The sequence below is a fragment of the Mus caroli genome, unplaced genomic scaffold (assembly GCF_978045245.1).
Source record: "Mus caroli unplaced genomic scaffold, Mus_caroli_1 scaffold_10, whole genome shotgun sequence".
NCBI lineage: Eukaryota > Metazoa > Chordata > Mammalia > Rodentia > Muridae > Mus > Mus caroli.
In genome coordinates, this window is record NW_028227265.1 from 119,049,516 (window position 1) to 119,068,539 (window position 19,024).

Here is a 19,024-nt window from a genome sequence, read left to right on the forward strand (position 1 = left end):
TTTTTTTTTCCTAACAAGAGATAGAAAGTGAGTGGACCTGGATGTGGGGGAAGTGGAAGGGAAGTGGGAGGAGTAGAGGGAGGGGACTATAAGCAGGATGTATTATGTGATGGGGAAATACATTTTCAATGAAAGGAAACATTTGCATGTGCTCTCCGGTGACTGACAATCTCATAATTTTGTTCACCACTTAAAAGAAGAGCTGTAACTCGGGCACTGGGGACAGGCATTGTTTCATCTTACAGGTGTACTTGTATGGCGGTCTACAAACCTCTGCTTTCTTGGACAAGAGAGGGGAACGTCAAGGTGAAGACAGTGGGCAAATACAGGCTGCTTTCTGACTCCGTGGAACCTTCTCTGGCAAATCTTTCCTTATGTTTACGCACTGGCTCCCTGTGCACTTACCTGTGAGGTGAAGTCCCTCAATCCTGAAGGGTGATGCTTTCTACACTGGGGAACCAGGAAGGACAGCTTTGTTAAATGGGTAATTAGCTGGGGAAAACATGAAGGTGGGAGCCAGACCCATAAGTTATTTGTTAATAAAATTTATGCAAATTCTTTAAAAAAATCAGTTTATAACTGCTGGTTCATAAAACTAGGCCTGATGCTTTTTTATGTTGCAATTTGTGATTACATTCTGGCAAAAATAATTGGTGTTAAATTATTTAAAAATCACTAATAACAACCTCTAGAGAAAGCATCTATCAGCCTTAACATTATTATGGTAATTCTCCGTGACCAATACAATGGTAATCACTGCTTTGTACTTAAGCAAATATAGTCTACCACAAAGCACAAACACATCATGTCATCTTCATTTACTTGACCTGATTTGAATATAATAGTCTTACTGCAATTTCATTAGCTATTGTAATGAACATTTACAATTCAGCTGCTTTCATAGCAGCTCAGCTTGAGTGAATGAGCTCTCTTGGTCGTTTAAATTAATGCATCTTTCCTTTTTATAAAGGATGTGCATGTGAGTGCGTGTGTGTGTGTGTACAGTGTGCTTGTGATATGTGTATGTGCACCTATGTATGTGGTGTATGTGAATGGTGTGTGTGTGTGTGTATACATGTGTGTGGTATGTCTGTGTGAACCTGTATGTGTAGTATATATAAATGGTATGTATCTGTGTGTGTGTGTACTTGTGTGTGATATGTGTATATGAACCTGTGTGTGTAGTATATGTGAATAGCGTGTGTGTGTGTGTTGTATGTGAATAGTGTGTGTATGGTATATGTGAATGATGTATGTGTGTATGTGAATGCTATGTGTGTGGTGAATATTAATAGTGTATGTGTGTGTGGTATGTGGTGTGTATGTATGTGGCATGTATAGTGTGTATGTGTGGTATGTGTGTAGTGTGTATTGTATATGGTATATGTATGTGCACCTATGTGTGTGTGGTATGTATGATGTGTGTGTGGTGTGTGTGTGCGTGTGTGTGGTATGTGTAGTGTTAGTGCACATCCTGGTGCACTCTCTAACATCCATGTGAAAGCCAGCAGTTGTCATTAGGCACCCTCTTCTGTGACTTCCATCTTAGTGTTTGTGACACTATTTCTCACAGGAGCTCACTGACTGGGTTGCACTGGCTGGGCAATGAGTCTGCCGGGCTGCCTGTCTCTGCCAACCCAAAGCTAGGATTACAGACATGTACCCCACACCTGCTTTTGCCTAAGCTCTGGGAATCCAGATGCAAGTCCTCACCTTGTGAGGCAGACACTTTAGAAGTCCTCTCCCCGCTCCATCCTTTCACTAGAGAGAGCCTTGGTCCAGAAGCAGAACATTGTAGCACAGCTTCCCAAACATCCGAGGTTACTTTTCCTTGCTGTGGAAGTATTTGTTCTTCAACTAAAACAATGTTCATGCCCTGTGGTAGGCTGAATTGTGCCCACAAAGGATGCTCAAAGCCCTCACCTCAGGACCTGAGCATGGGCTTTACTTAGAAACAGTATCTATACAGAGCATTCATGTTCCGCTGAGGCCAGACTGGAGGAGTAATGTGGTATATGCAGCACCTTTCGAGGAAGACGCAGCAAAGGCATGTGCCAGTGAAGGCAGTGCTAGTGTATATGCCAAATACAGAAGTGTGTGGTGAGCTCAGAAGGGGGTCTAGGCCTGGGAGATGACAAGAGTACAGGTCTGCAGGTACCGAGACTTTGAGACTTCAGGAGGTAAGTCAGTCCATGCCTGCAGGCTTCAAGCTGCCTGCTCATATGTTTGCCTTGTATGGCAGTTTCTTCAGAATGGATACCTTCCGTCCAGAAGGGAGGGTGGGTCCATGGGATCCAGGACGTAAACAAATGTGTCTTGTCTGAGAATGCTGAAACTTAAGATGCCAAGGGCTCCTCCCCAGCTTTAAAGAAATGGTGAGCCACTTTTGGAGGCAAGCCTGACCAGAGGCACAGAGAGGAAGTTCTCGGGTCAATGGAGCTGCTGCAAGTGGTACTGGCATGCAGGGTTGCAGTTTTGGAGTGATCACTCAGGTTAGGGTGAGTGACTCAGCTGTCAGGTGACTCAGATACTTTTGAGTCCTTCCTGTTCCTCCTAAGTAGCCACTTACCCATCGTCCTGTTAGTGACGCCAGGAAAAAAATCATGACTCCCCAAGCTAGACTTAATTGTTGCTGCGGATTCTCTTTCTGGGGGTGAGTAGCTTTCTGTCTGTGTGTCTGTGTGTCTGTGCCTGTGTGTCTGTGTTGCCTCTGTGTGTGTGTATTGGGTCCCTCCAGGAAAAGTCCCACACAACACTTTGTTACAGCAGGTATCAGACCCTGACACTCTGGAGCATTCCCAGGCTTCTTGCCCACTTCATTTATGCATGCTCACGTTAACAGGGACTCAAGGCTGCCGTCTCCTTCACTGGACCTCAGAATGTCAGACTAGCAGTGGCCAGAGGTCTCATCTCCAGACTTAGAGTCTTCTTGGCACAGTAAGCATCTTTATAGCAACCTTGCCTTAGAGTTCTGACTGCGCACAACTGCTTGTAAGGCTCTGTTCTCCACCCCCTCAACATATCTGAGCATATCACTGTCATGACGAGAAAGCTCCCAGCATCCCCAAGCCTCTATGATGGATGTTCCTGGGATTAACTGATTGGCATGGACTGTATCTTTACACGGCACAGCACACTTTTGTTCTCAAGTCCTGTCCATATGGTAAAATGGATAAGTCCATCACAGTCTTCACTTGAGTCTCGTCTGCCCAGTATCCGCGTCACCCTGCCTATTCTTCAAAGAGGATGCACTCAAACTTGAGTTTCATGATGAATTGTCTCAGAGTATATGATTATCGCTTTCCGTTTACAAAGAGCAGAGGTGAGCTCTGAGGCAGATGCAGGGTCTCTCCTTGGCAGTGCGCGAATTAGGTTTGTGATATCCAGGCTCTCAGCATCAGCATCAGGATGGGGGAAAGGCTGCATTAGGCTTAGTAGGAGCTATGCTCTCAAACATCAGTGAGTATGAGGCTCCCCACATAATGTCCTGCCACACAGTGGAGCAAGCAGGTGGCCAGTGAGTGACCTGGGACGCAACACTGCTCACAGACTGTCAGTTCAACCTGACCACAGGCCTCACCTGGGTCTGCACAGCCATGTGGCAAAGGACAAAGTCACAACCTTTCCTGTCTGGTCTCTGGGAATTTCTCACCTAGGAATCTTAGACTATGCCCAGAACCTACTACTGGTCAGTAAAATCTTGAATTGTAAATGAGTTTCCAGAAAAAAAAATACACAGCTAATATTTAAAGCAAATAAGAAACCGATTCTGTTTCAGTTTAGTTTGGTGGTTGCTTTAGAGTTTAGATTGGTTGTAATTCAATCATTTAAAAAAAAATCAGATTTGATTTAAACAGATCTCACTGAGCGCCGTGTGAAGGAACTGCACGTGACTATGATTTGTTTGAGGGTTTACATTTTTGTGGGAGGACTATTCCTGTCAGGTGTTTGTTTGTTTGTCTTTTTTTTGGTTTTTGATAAGTCCTTCTTTCTGTGTTGTGTGCTTTATACAGCACGCCTCCTAGGGAGGCTCACCTTGCACTTGAGAATGTTTTTGATTCCCAGTGAAGTCTGAACTTGAAACCTGACGCCTCAGGATGCAGAAGGCAGCCCAGGCTCCTCTGGGCATACCTGGTCATCGTTATTATAAGACAGTTCTAGGATACGAATAAGAGGTTTATAAATCCATAAGTGGCGGCTAGTGAATTCTCTTCCGGCGATGGCCTGTCATTGGCTTCTCTCTGCTGTGTGCTGACTTGGGGTTCTCTAGACAGTGAACGAAAGCTGCACGGCCCCCATGGCCTCTGTCTCTCTAGGAGCAGGCGCCCTCTGCTGGCTACATGCAAACTCACCTCCAGTTACGTGTTTTCTCCTCTGACAGAACTGCAGTTCCCAGTACTGTATGAGGCAACTGGATACATTGTTGAGTGTGGTCTTGGCATGTCCGAAGGCCTCCACGATGTATATGGCCTGCAGTAGGAGAGAGAATTTGATTGGACTGCCCCTTAAAGTGAATAAAAACAGAGAACCATAGCAGCCTTGCTGCTGGGACTATGCTGCTGCTTGGTGAAGGCTCTGTGCTCTCCACATAATGCAGGCTGAAGTGCAGGCTGTCCTCACCTCAGGTAGAAACTACAAGTGCACACAAGACTGTAACCACTATTAATGTCACATACTTTACCTGCCTGCACGGAAATGGAGGCCAGTATTCTACACACGCACACACACACAGACACACACACACATGCACATATGCATACACGTACACACACACGCGTGCGCGCACACACACACACGTGCACACACACTCACACCCATACACATCACACACACACACTGCAGGGGGAGGGGCTGATGGTATATGTGCACATGTGTGGGGATGACCTTGGGTAACCTAATTTGTCATTCTCCACGTTCCTCCCTTGCAACAGGGTCTTTCCCTGACTTGACAGCCAGGAAGCTTAATGACTGTCTCTACCCCCACAGTCCAGGAGTTACAAGCTCACAGATGATGTTCCTGGCTTTTCACATGGGTGCTGGAGTCTGACCTCAGCCCTTTCTACACTCTTACCAATTGGGCCCCAGCCCCAGCTCCTTCATAGTTGTTTTGTTTTGTTTTGTTTTGTTTTGTTTTGTTTTTTAAAGAAGAATTAGAAATGACAGAAACCCGAGTCCTTCCTAATCCCTGGGCATGCGTATACATGCTTCAACATTCAGGTTTGCTAACCTCTTTTCTGGCTGCACTGTGGCCCATTGCAACCCACCCTCTCTTGCAGAAACAGAACTAAACAACTAATTAAGCCACTGTCACGACCCTTCCCCCCCCCGCCCCCCCCCCCACTGCCCTGTGCTTTGTTTCAAAGGTTGAGATCCCATGGTTCTAAAACTCTAGTGTGAAGCCCGTCTGTTGGACCCGGGATATGACATATTCTCTAAGCAAGTTTCTTCAAATATTGAGCATGAATTAAAATCCAGTTCTTGTCCATCAACTGACTGTGACCTTAGCAAGGATCATGACTGAACAAGTCTTCAACTGTATGTAAACCCGGCAAGTCCTTTCTCCTTTAAGACTCTACAAATACATAAAACCCAGCTTTTGCCAGCCACCTGACGGCAAAAGGCCACTCTCCTGATTCAATGGGTCCTCATCTTACACCCTTTAATTTATGACATTATTTTTGAGATAATCATTATTCATTTTAAGCAAATGTATTGAGTCTATCTATTTCTTGTTTTTTTTTTAAATAAAAACTTGGCATTTGTTATATCTGGGCACTTATTAATTTGAGAAGCGTTCTGCATGATTGACTATTATAAAGCGACACTTTGATCTCAATCACAAATCAAAAATGCTAAACATAATGAAATGTGTTTAACCATCTGGTATGGAAGCTTAAGTTTCTGAAGAGGCATTAAATCTTTACAAAAATCTATTATTTGGGCCTGAAAATTAATACAACCCAAAGCAAATTGATAGCAGGTGGGACACAATTGCCAGTTCATTTGTGATCAATATAATTTATGTTTTCTTAATTACATTGAATAGGTAGCTATGCATATGTTAAAATTAACAATGTAACCCCTTCTCACTGCATGAGCATACAGCAAAATAATTATTTTTAAAAGTCGTAAAATAGGATGATTTAAAAAATATTTTAGATTTGATGCATTTTTGTATTGTATTTGACAATAAAGTGGTGGTTTATTATTTTATAAGGAAGATTATCATGGATAATGGGTGATGTGTGCCCAGACAGCTGCCTCCCCATCTCAGGTGAGCAAGTGACACACTCTAAAGGTAGAGCAAGCTCCTTCAACTCCCAGCCTCACTCTGCTGTACTCTGACACAGGATGACTTTTGGGTGCTTGCTGTGTCTTGCGTTTAAAGCACTTGGCTTTGTCCCGACACAGAGCAGACATGTGCATGACCAATAATACTCTCTTCCCATTAGTGACTGACTGTAGACACACATCTACTGTGCTTACTATGTGCCTACGCGCATCCTAACATGGGGTACATGTGTAAATACGTGTGTACGTGTGACGGTTTTCAACCTTGAGTATCAGAGTGTCAACTTTCTCATCAAGGAAGTAGAATCAACTCTCAGGACTATAGACTCCTAGCTGGGATTTGAACCAAGGCAGTCTGGCTGCAGAGTCACACACTTAATCCTAGCTTCATAATAACCTTGTCCAATTTGTCTTGAATAGAAATAAAGACATGTGACACTAAAGCCATTTAAGAACTGTAAACTCTTAAGACCTTTTCAGTGCACACTTCTGCGTTCTTCCAGATGGCAGTTCCAAGCTTGAAACTGCCAGCTATTTTCTTCTTTATTAGCTAGTCAGCCAATAGGTGGCGCTAAATAACTGTATTAGGAGAAATGCTGAGACAAGCTAAAACTGGTATATGACCTGAAACAAGATTATAAGAAGAGCACATAGCCATAAAAATTTAAATGAAAATATATAGAAAAAAATACCTATTTGAGCCCTCAATGTTTACTGATTAAAATTTTATTGAACTGATTTTTCCCCACTTATACTGTGTGGTATAAGTTTTAATAGTTAAAGTGACTATGTGTTGTGAAAGTAGCTAATTATATTGTATTTCCTAGAAATAAAGGTCTGGGGGCTCCTTAATGAATATCTACACACCCATTAATCAAACTTAGCCTGTCATTCCCCTCCCCAAAGGGACTTCTCAATAAAGGCTTATTTAAATCACTGGAACAGAATTGAGTGAGTCTGAAACTCATTTGGAATGGAATGGACAAGAAGTCCCAGGCAATTTCTTTCAAAAAAGGTGGTTTTCTGCTTCAATAAGTCCAATGACACAGAAAAGACCCACTCCTGATCATGAAGATTCAGATAAAGGGGTTAGAGACAAAGTAGTGTTGGGGGCTTAGCTGCTCGAAGACCTAGAGGAGGAGCTCTGGACTCCACCTGCCCCTGAGTACACAGAGCACAGCAAACACCCTGAGAGACCTCTCACAGGACAGGGATGCCCCGCGAGACTGCCCTCGCTCAGGTCCCACGCTCCTTAGCATCTTTCAGACCCAGCCATGTCTTTGTCTTCATTCCTTCCTCATGGTTCATGTGATCACCATGCCCCAGAAGGATGAACAGAGAGGCCATGGACCTCTCAGACACCCCCGTTAATCTTGTGGGGGTGGCTGCATGTGGCTTGGACAAGGCTGTTGCTGTGCCAATTGCCGGAGGTTCCTTCATCACTTTCTGTGTGACAGTCACTGGAGATGCCCTCTGCCCCAATCGTTCTTGCTTTTATCTCTCCAGCTTCCTTTCACGTGTATAATCTTTGCTAACTGAACAAGACCTCCACTGCTTCTATCTCACAACAGTCTGCTTAAGATGCCACCAGCCTTCCCCTAGTGAGGTTTGTTTGTGCAGCTCTCTGTGTGTCTGCCAGTGAAAGGCCCCCCACTGAGGGTTCACGATCAACCTCAGGACACCTCACCTGTCTTCACCTGAGAACTTCCTTTCAATTAAGCTGGCTCTCGATCTCAACCTCACTGCTAAATAGCCCTGTGCACGAAGGATGCTCTATCTACTGATTCGATTCTGCTAGCCAAATCTTTATCTCATGAAGAATCTAGTAGCCTCCACCTCTCAAGTCCATTGAATTATACAGATGTCCTGTACTGTTACACAGATTTACAAATCACTTCACAAATTCATTTGATTCTTGCGTAAAGCCCCGTTGATTCCTCAGGATGCTTTGCTGAATCTGCACTGGGCTTCATGGACTTAGACAACGATGTTTGTGTGGATGGTATCTAATGTAGGGAATCCATGGTTGAGATGGGGTTTAAACATGTCATGAAGAATGAAGAAAACATACAAGGAATCGCTTGAAATCTACATGGAGCCAGGGTTTTTTGATCCCTCAGTGCCAGCAGACTTGAGAGAGTTACACCCAACCAACTCAACAGGAGTTGGAAAGTAGTCACTTAAACTAAATATCAAAGCCAACTTATATAAAGTGATCAGACTGCATTTGAGAAATTACAGAGCCTGTTCTCTTGCCAATGATCATTTTAATAGATGATTATCTTAGCTAGTGATTTAGAGGGGAGACTATTGTTCCCTGTCATTTCAATTAAGTCAATAGATTCTGCTATTTCCATTAGTTAACTGGCATTTATCTTATAACCATGTTGATTTATTCATGTTTTCATTTGGGAGTATCAGCCACTGGTATGTTAGCATATTTGAGTAGAGGCTTGCCAGTCTTCCCAAGTTGACTCCAACTGCTACATTAGAGCTGTGGAGTGAACCGATGTGTTGCTGAAGAGGGTGCAAGCTTAATGAATAGCTGTAGATTAAAATCATCCATCTTTACCGTGGCCACTTCTTTTAAAAGCATTGCAGGTTTATTGTTTGCTCTCAGGATTGCCCCAGTGTTGCTTTTCAGAAAATCCCCAGCAGAAGTATCAGCCCTAGGCATTCTGTGCAAACACACAGAGGGCTTTTCTTTTTATCTCCAACCTTTGACCATGGTGATGCATCCCTGTATTTGCAAGTGACGTTGCTCTTGGCCCAATCCATGCACTCCCATATCGACTTACATGCCTGAGTCTGGAGTCAAACATGGTACAGCTGGAGCTGGCCCTGCTGGTCAGGTGCTTCATGATCTGCTTGCTGGCCTGGGTCTTCCCTGACCCTCGTTCTCCACTGAGAGAAAATGGGGGAGAACACAAATTCACTGGATTAGAAAAGGGAGAAAAAGAACCAGAGATGATTCTGAGACTCACGGATGGTGGGAGGCATAATGCTGCCAGGGAATTCATGGGACAGCTCTACTGTCAATTGGATAGGTTTCTCCTAAATACCAAGCCAGCAGGTGTCCTGTCTTGTCAGTAGGTGTCGGATGTCAGAACTCCCGAGGACTGCCTGGCACTTGTCTTCCTATGGCTGAAGGGTGAGCCATGTTCTAATTAATTAATTAAAGTGCATTTTCGAGTAAAACGTTGAAATGTTAATAACTGAACTCTCAACTTGATGAACGATCTCTTCTTAGCTCCATCGACCTGATTCATAGAAGCTCCTGGGACAAAAACAAGTTACTAACTTTAAGGTATGACATTAAAATGAAGTTTGTAAAGCAAACTAAACATAATGTCTTATCTGGTGCTAATTTATAGAATATCTATTCTGGAGATATTCAACTTGCCCCTCTTTTATTGACAATACATTTTCCCCCTCACATGCTAGATCCTGATTACAGTTTCCCTTCCTTCTGTTCCTCCCAGGTCCTCCCCACCTCCAGTGTCATCCAGATCCACTCCTTTCTGTCTCCCATTAGGAAAAGAAAAGGCTTCTAAAGGGTAATAATAAAACAAAATAAGAAAAAATTAAAAAAAAAAACCTAACACATTGGAATTGGACAAGACAAACAACAGAAGGAAAAGATCGCAAGAGAAGGCACAAGAATCAGAGACCCACTCATTTACACACTCAGAACTCTCATAAAAACACCACACTGGAAGCCGTCATGCATATATGGTGGACCTGACGCAGACCCATGCAGACCCTGTGTCTGCTGCCTCAGTCTCTGTGAGTTCATATGAGCATTGATCATGTTCATTTAGATGGCTTTATTTTCTTTGAGCTCTTCATCCCCTCTGACTCTTACACTCTTTCTGCCTCCCTTTCGTCATGGTTTCCTGAGCCCTGAGGGTATATTCAGCACCTGATGACTATAGTATGGGTCACTCTCTGGCTACACTTCTTTTGTGGCACACAAGAAACAGTCAATGAGTGCACATAACTTCAGCTGAGCTTTTGGGGCCTTGAAGGCGAAGGTAAAGGAGGCTGAAGTCTTCTCCCTTATCATCGATGTCACACGGACACCATGCCATGGTGCATGCATAGCTTTAAAAGCAGGGCTGGAGTGACTAAGTCACCCCTACTTGTTTCAAGTCAGACTCAGTCTTGGTTTGTCTTGATTATGAGAGCTTGGAAGACTTGTTTAACTTAAAGAAGAAATGAGGTTTCCCCTCCAAAAGTATATGACATTATTAGGCTTAAAAATCTGCCCTAATAGGAAATGGGAGCAGAGGTGAACAGGAGAGGCAGGCTGAAGCAAGCCAGCCTTGTGAGTAAGAAAATCTGTGACTTGGAAGCATGTGGGGACCACACGTAGAGCAGCAGCTTAGGCCCCATAGTGTAGCAAGCTTTTCTTTCTCCATGTTTTTTCCCTTAGATTTGAAAGCAGAGTCTCTGTGTTGCTGTTTTAAATCTTCAATGTGAAGTGCACAGAAGGCTGTTGGTTGCCATGGACTCTGCTACACTGAGGAACTTCTCAGCGAAATCTGCCTGTCCCCTTCTAACAAGACAAATGTGTTTATTGGGAAGATACACTGCAAACATGTTGAGTGAGGAAGGGGAACATGCCCGAGTCCTAGGATCTGCCCAAGGTGACAGGCTGGCTCACCTGAGGATGATGTTCTGTGGCTTTCGCTCCTGGAACAGTCTGTGGAAGGCTCTCTCTGCGCAGGAGAAGAGGTGGGGTGGCAGTGAGGGGCTGCGCTGGCCGGTGGGGCTCAGATACATCTGGGACACCTGTGGACAGCAGACCAAAGATGGAAGACTCATCTGCTCTGTCCCTCACATGAAGAGGAACTCTTGAAACTGAAACATGTTGCTGGGTCTACAGTAAGCCAGGGCAGGGGTTGGTGGCGGAGCATCTAGAGAGAACCTGGACAACCACCCTCCCCTCAGCCCAATTCCAGGAGGCCTGGTGACAACATGGAGGTTTAGATTTTATCCTCAAGTTTTGGTCCACAATCCTTAAGGTATTCCAATGGCTTAAAGAACAGTACTTCACAAGTTTCCAGTCTGATAAATATCTATGAAGTAACCTTAAACTGTGGCATTTCACTTTACATTACAAGTTCCCCGATGTTTGGCATCAACATCCTAAAATCATCCTTGTGAGCATCATAAGAGTTTATTTACAGACTTCTCAGAGATTCAGAAATGTAATTAATTTCGGTGACCTGGTCACCTATGGCTGCCACTGGTACTCACTGCTAGTATTTGTAGTGCCCTGGTTTCTGGGAAATTTTGTTTTCTTTTTACTAATAGGAACCAAGTAAAATCTAGGTAATGTGATCACTTCCAAGTGATGAAGGAATGCCAAGCACCTCACAGGGTAGCACAAAAGAACAGAGCCCCTGTACTAACTGCATCACTTTAATACCATTCATGCTGGCTCCCAAGTCTCTGTGATATTTTCAAAGGTGTCACCGAGGTTTAGAAATGAGTTGATTATCAGTACACATTTACCAGGCATAATGCATATGCTGCAAATATACAGCTAGAAAAGACACTATAGAAATATGACTCAACAACAAAAGCAGACATAGTGCCAAGCTTTTCTTTAGCACCCATCCATATCCATCCATGATCTAAACACCAGTCAATATTCACCCATGAACTAAATACCAGTCAATTTCTATCTATGAACTAAATACCCATCCATATCCATCCATGATCTAAACACCAGTCAATATTCACCCATGAACTAAATACCAGTCAATTTCTATCTATGAACTAAATACCCATCCATATCCATCCATGATCTAAACACCAGTCAATATTCACCCATGAACTAAATACCAGTCAATTTCTATCCATGAACTAAATACCCATCCATATCCATCCATGATCTAAACACCAGTCAATATTCACCCATGAACTAAATACCAGTCAATTTCTATCTATGAACTAAATACCCATCCATATCCATCCATGATCTAAACACCAGTCAATATTCACCCATGAACTAAATACCAGTCAATTTCTATCTATGAACTAAATACCCATCCATATCCATCCATGATCTAAACACCAGTCAATATTCATCCATGAACTAAATACCAGTCAATTTCTATCCATGAACTAAATACCCATCCATATCCATCCATGATCTAAACACCAGTCAATATTCACCCATGAACTAAATACCAGTCAATTTCTATCTATGAACTAAATACCCATCCATATCCATCCATGATCTAAACACCAGTCAATATTCATCCATGAACTAAATACCAGTCAATTTCTATCCATGAACTAAACACCCATCAATATCCATCCATGAACTAAACACAAGTCAATATCCATCTGTGAACTAAACACCACTCAATATCCATCTGTGAACTAAACACAAGTCAATATCCATCTGTGAACTAAACACCACTCAATATCCACCTGTGAACTAAATACCAGTTAATTTCTATGAACTAAACACCCATCAATATTCATTCATGAACTAAACACCAGTCAAATATCCATCCATGATCTAAACACCAGTGAATATCCATCCATGATCTAAACACCAGTGAATATCCATCTGTGAACTTAACACCAGTGAATATCCATTCATGAACAAAACACCAGTCAATATATATCTGTGAACTAATTACCAGTTAATTTCTATCTATGAACTAAACACCCATCAATATTCATTCATAAACTAAACACCAGTCAAATATCCATCCATGATCTAAACACCAGTGAATATCCATCCATGATCTAAACACCAGTGAATATCCATTCATGATCTAAACACCAGTGAATATCCATCTGTGAACTTAACACCAGTGAATATCCATTCATGAACAAAACACCAGTCAATATATATCTGTGAACTAATTACCAGTTAATTTCTATCTATGAACTAAACACCCATCAATATTCATCCATGAACTAAACTCCAATCAATATCCATTCATGATCTAAACACCAGTCACTATCCATCTATGGACTAAATACCAGTCAATATTCATCCATGAACTTTAAGCCAAATGATACCAAACTAGTCAGGGATGCATGGGAATATATTGTATTACTTAATTTATTCTGTTTTCACCACTAGAGGAGAGTGACATATTTAAATGTAAAAGATACCTTTGGTTAAAAAAAAGTTTGATTCCCAAAGTTGCCTCAGAACACATTAACATAATCATCATGCTAATTCAAGTGAGAATGAGTCAGAGAAATTTGGCTTTAATTGTTGTTCTTTTAGTTTGTATGTCACAAAATACAAATGTGTATGTCCCATGAATGCCACTTCAATGTGATATTTGGAGCACTATACTCACCATAGTGGAGTAAATTGGGAGTTCTTTGAATGGGTTAACAAGCAAAAAGATGTCTCCGATAAAGGTCTGTCAAAAGATGCAAATAGTTCATGAACCACATAAATAGAACCATCTAAAATTGTGAAACTTAGAAACCATTATGGAAAACATGGCGAAGCAATAAAAGTATATTGTATCAATCACAAAACTGTATATTAATCATATTGTAATATTTTTAAGCTTACTCAAGCATTCTTAATAAATGTAAAATTCATGTTCAAATTACATGAACAAAGCAATGAAATTGGTTAGATTCTAGGAATTTACTGCAGAAGGATTTTGTGATAATCAATCTGGGTATGCAATATAGAAGTAAAATAAACAAATCTATAGCAAGAAGAAAATGGAATAATTAATTTTATGTCATTATATAGGGAAAAAAGATGTAAAGGATTTGTAAAGCTCAAAATAAAACATTTCAACTAACAAAGTTGAAGCAATGAGATATAAAGGCATGGGGATAAATGGAATAGAGATTATAAATGTAGATTAATTCTACATATGTCAGTAATTACAGCAAACATTAGAGCTTCAAATACTACCGCTAAAAGACAAAGACCATGAACTGGGTGAAAACATTAGATGTGTCCTACTTTAGAGAAAAAAAATGCCACAAACTATAAAGAGCAAGGGGGTTTGAAAGTAAAAGAATAAAGCAAGATATATATGTAAACAATAGCAGGCAAAAAACTGAGAGTTTATCAACCCCGTAGGGAGGCAGCTTAGGCAGCCATGCGGGGGGCCAAAGGGAGCATTTCATAATGAGGAATTGACAAAGCAATCAGGAAGAGATGGCAATTCTATGCTTCCATGATAAATCAATCTACCACTAAGTCTCTAAAACAAACAGCTTTAAGGAGGAAACCTGGTCTCACAGTGACGAGGGGAAATTCTTGCCTATTGAAATGAGCTGATGAAAAATTCAAGTAATTACTGATCTGACCAAAGATTCATTCGGAAAGTGTTTGTGAGAAACAGCAGATGTTTGTCCTCCAAGCTGAACACAGAATAGTGGTTTAAACCTATGGGAAGTGAGTGACCTGCTGTGATAGTGGGAGAAATCCGACCGAACGTCTCACCACATGCAGGAACAGCTAAGAGAGCATAGGTTCTCATGCTAGAAACTAAAGAGTAACTTTTCAGGGGCTGTGAGGCTAATCTTCTTAACGAGAGCAAGCATTCTGCTATGCAGATCTACCATCAGTTAATTATTCAACACTACGGTGGACACCCTAAATATACAACCCACCATGAGGGGAAAATTTTTATATTGGGGTAATTATTAATGGGATGTGAGATTCTCCCCGAATATGTATGCTGGAATAAGCAAAAGTATAGTTACAAAACCATGATTCAATATTACAGTAAAGTCATCAAAGGAGACAGCGTATAAACCATGAGAGTTGAAGAGAGCGCTCTGACCAGGGTTTTCTCAGCTGTGGAAACAGAATCCCCGTGGCTCATTGTTCTAATGAGCTGTTCTCTCAACAGCCTGCACATGTTCTCTTCCAGAAGCACCATTCAAGTAGTGAGTGGGCATCGTAAAGCACGCCTCAGGCATCCCATCACGGGAGAGCCTTTAGAGAGAGAGAGAGGCTGCACCCTGTTTGACCTCCTCCCGCTGAAGTGCTCCCACTGAAGTGCTCCTTAAGGGAGTCCTGCCACCTGACCTGCTTCACCTGAGCAAGAGGTTACAGAGGCAGCAGGTGGAGAGATGGGTCATGAGGGACCCTGGAGCTGTCAGGATTTCTTTGCTCTGGCTTGTCTACCACTACCATTAGAACTCCCTGGGCTAGCCAGACACACCAGGGCTTTCTGCATTGACTTTGCAGGTTGTTTCCTTGTCCTGTTAGCTTCTATGTAGAAAATACTGATGAGTGGCTTCTCTGCCAGCCACCAAGGTCTGTGCAGTGTGTTCTGTTCTCTCTGGTACTGTTGGTAACCTTTATTCCAGACATGCAATGTTCTCATCTGTGCATTTTCCTGGCAAGGTCATGCCTTATCACATGCAAGCCATCTCCTACCCATTGTGACAGATGCATGGAAATTCCCTAACCAACCTAATATCCAAATGAGAGTTTCACACTCAGGTGGAAGCTACATGGGAATTCCCCATCCAGGGAATGGTACACACAGGGAGGACCCGAGCAGGGCCCAGAGGCTATGGGCAGAGCACAGCACAGAACAAATGAGATGCAGAAAAGGAAATAGGAATTCTGTCAAACAACCAGGTCAGCTGCAGCATCTGAAATATTAATAGCCTGTCTCAGACTCAGCTGTTTGTCACAGATAAATTCATTTTAACCTCTCTCTCTTGTGCTAAAAAGGTATGTTTGATCTCAGAGGCATTCTCACACATGCTGTCTTTAAGAAGAACCTGCTATTGTGCATGCATGGTGAGCATATGTGTTCATGTATGTGTATGCATTTGTGTGTACCATAAGGGAGATGGACACCAGAGTCTAAATTAGGAGAACTGTGGAAACCATACAAACACGGAAAGCAACCTCGAAACCGAAAAAGCACCATGGGAAGTTCCTTATGAGTGAGGCTATTGGTGTGCAGATTTTAGGGGAGCAGAGGGGGTGGTGTGCACTCACTGGCATGGCCATCTTAGTTCAAGGTGACCAGCAGGACGGCTGTGGTACAGATGACCAAAAACAAAACACAAGGGACCAGAAACAGAGTCTTTCCTCTGAATGACCATGTATTCCTTTATGCAGAAAGTGACACAGTGCAGCACACTCTAGCAGGCATAACTGTCTACTGCACAGAGAACAGACAGGAAACCAAGGGAGACCCAGACCTTTCCTAAAGGAAATGGGAGATGCTACAGTTGGAGTGGGGCTCGAAGGGGGTGGCAGAGCTGCGGGTTGTACCTGACTATATCTTGCAAAGGGAGTCATGGGATTCTCAAGACAAGCAGAAGCCGAGTGTGAGCCTGGCCAGGTGTTCACACCAGTGACCTCGACAGAGCCTGCCATCCAAGCACAGTGGTAGGCTGAGGTGGGAAGAGTCCATGCTTGTGGCTGGCCTGGGGGACTTAGCCAACCCCTGTCTCAGCAGGGTGAAATGAGATGAAGGATAGAGCTCAGTAGGGAAGCTCCTGCTTGGCACTTGTGAGGCTCTGGATTCGATTCCTCCACATCACAAAAAAGGGATGAACTGGGGAGACGTCAAACACTAGCTCTCCTTATCAGTACACGGCCTGAGAAGCCAGAAGGACACAGCTGCAGGGGTCCTATGGGTCAGGTGGGTTTCAGGTCAGAGGGCGTGGAGGTGGGAACAGCCAGGAGAAGCCAAAGGTCAAGCACAGGTATTAGAGTGTAGAGGCATCGCCTAAGCAGTCCGTTCTATCTCAGGAAGGTAGTGCTCCTGCTCGCTCAGCTCCTTTTGACCATGAGCTGACACTTTTTATATATTTTATTTTTTTATTTTTTGGCTTTTTGAGACAGGGTTTCTCTGTGTAGCCCTGGCTGTCCTGGAACTCACTCTGTAGACCAGGCTAGCCTCGAACTCAGAAATCTGCCTGCCTCTGTCTCCCAAGTGCTGGGATTAAAGGCGTGCACCACCACTGCCCGGCTGAGCTGACTGACACTTATAAAACAGTAGTCTCCTGAGATTTGGGGTTGGAGAAAAAAAAAAAGACAAAGACATAGGAAACACAAACAACAAATCTCATTTGCTCCAACAGGCTTGAATTAAAGTGCCAAACTGCCGTACAAAGATGCCTGAATCCCAGCATGTGTGAGAGGGAGGACTGAGAATCAGAAGTTCAAGGATAGCCCCAGCAACTTCATTCTCTGGCTGAAAGGTCCAACAAAGTCCAATATGGGTTTCCAATGTTCCAATATCTTTGCAGATTCGTAGTAAAAAGTTCACATGTCCAACAGTCCATAGAAGATACCCAAAGGCATTAATCGTCTGGAATTATGTTTAGATTGCATGTCAGTCTTTTAGGTATGATGTCAGCTACCTCAGTGGCAAGTCCATGACTGACATGACCCTTAGCACAGATGTTATTTCTGAGTATCTAGAGAAAGACTCTGAATAGTGTAGGTTATAGTGAAGACCGTCAACTTCAAAGACTGTGGTGTGGTGGTGGTGGGGCGGTGGATAGGGAGAACCTAGCCTTCAACATCAGCATCACTGACCAGGCCTTATACGAATACAACTGCCTGGTTCTGTCTTCATCAAGTCCAGGGTCTGGCACAGGAGCCACACGTCAACAACAGCACAAAGAGAACCCCTTACCCCATGATGCATGTTTTTACAGGGGAGAGAGCCCACTGTGATGCAGTTTGGAGATTAAGAGGGGGCACAGAGATGAAATAATATTTGAGTGGGATTCCAGAAAGTTCTGATCTGCAGAAAGCAGAAGGAAAATGCTGGAGCACAGAAAAGAGTCCCTGGAAAGTCCCTGATGCAGGGAGAAAGGCAGCTATTGCCCTCTGTGTGACAGGCAATAAAGCAAACTTGTGGTTTGTCTACAGAGGCTGAGACTGCCTGGTTTATCAGCTGTGATGCCAACCTCAGAGAAACAGCTGCGTTCTATCTGCCATGGGAAGTAACAGGACAGACTCCTGAAAGGAGCTCTGTGGCTCTCCTGGCTGTCTGCAAAGACCGTTCTAGTTCACTGTGAGTGCAGACGGTGAGGAAAGAAGGACCTCCCAAGTTGGGGGAATGCCAGGGCAGGGAGGGTGGTAACCATAGTGACCCCAGCAGCACGAATGGGGCTGCCAGGGCAGAGATGGTGTTGACCCGAGCTGCACAGAGTAGGGCTGCCAAAGCAGGGACTGTGGTTGGCCCAATAGTGAATGGGGTGAGCAGATGCTTAAGGGACAGAGTAACTTGACAAACACAAAGAAATTAAGGAACAGAAGCCAATTCAGTCTTTCCATAGGCTCGTTTATATAAAACCCTCAGGAGGCTGAGGCAGGAAGGTTAAGGTCATCTTAGGCTATGAGTTCCAGGGCAACCTAGACAATTATTCAGATAAAATGCAAAGAAAGGACCAGGGGTGTAGACCAATGGTACCAAACTAGCAGCATGCACTGGGTGTTGGATTTATAGTCCTGGGTAGTATGAAAATAAAACAAGAGAAGAGGAAGAATAAGAATAAGAATAAGAATAAGAATAAGAATAAGAATAAGAATAAGAATAAGAATAAGAATAAGAATAAGAGGAAGAGGAAGAGGAAGAGGAAGAAGAAGAAGAAGAAGAAGAAGAAGAAGAAGAAGAAGAAGAAGAAGAAGAAGAAAGAAAGACAAAGAAAAGAAACAAAACAAAACAAAAGAAAAAACCAGAAACAGGTCACGAAAGCACCAGGGAGATAGATAATAGAAACCAAAGCA

At 43.1% G+C, this 19,024-nt stretch overlaps 1 protein-coding gene across 2 annotated transcripts in view; it reads right to left on the reverse strand.

Moving 5' to 3' along the window:
• Positions 1 to 19,024, reverse strand: part of Myo16 (myosin XVI) — a 486,437-nt gene that overhangs the window by 230,884 nt on the left and 236,529 nt on the right. For both annotated transcript variants that reach the window (XM_021170663.3, XM_029481007.2), the window contains exons 12-15: positions 13,632 to 13,697; positions 10,958 to 11,085; positions 9,090 to 9,195; positions 4,353 to 4,470 (exon numbers count right to left, since the gene is read on the reverse strand). In XM_021170663.3, the coding sequence (XP_021026322.1) occupies positions 4,353 to 4,470; positions 9,090 to 9,195; positions 10,958 to 11,085; positions 13,632 to 13,697 (418 nt within the window). The remainder of the gene's footprint in view (positions 1 to 4,352; positions 4,471 to 9,089; positions 9,196 to 10,957; positions 11,086 to 13,631; positions 13,698 to 19,024) is intronic.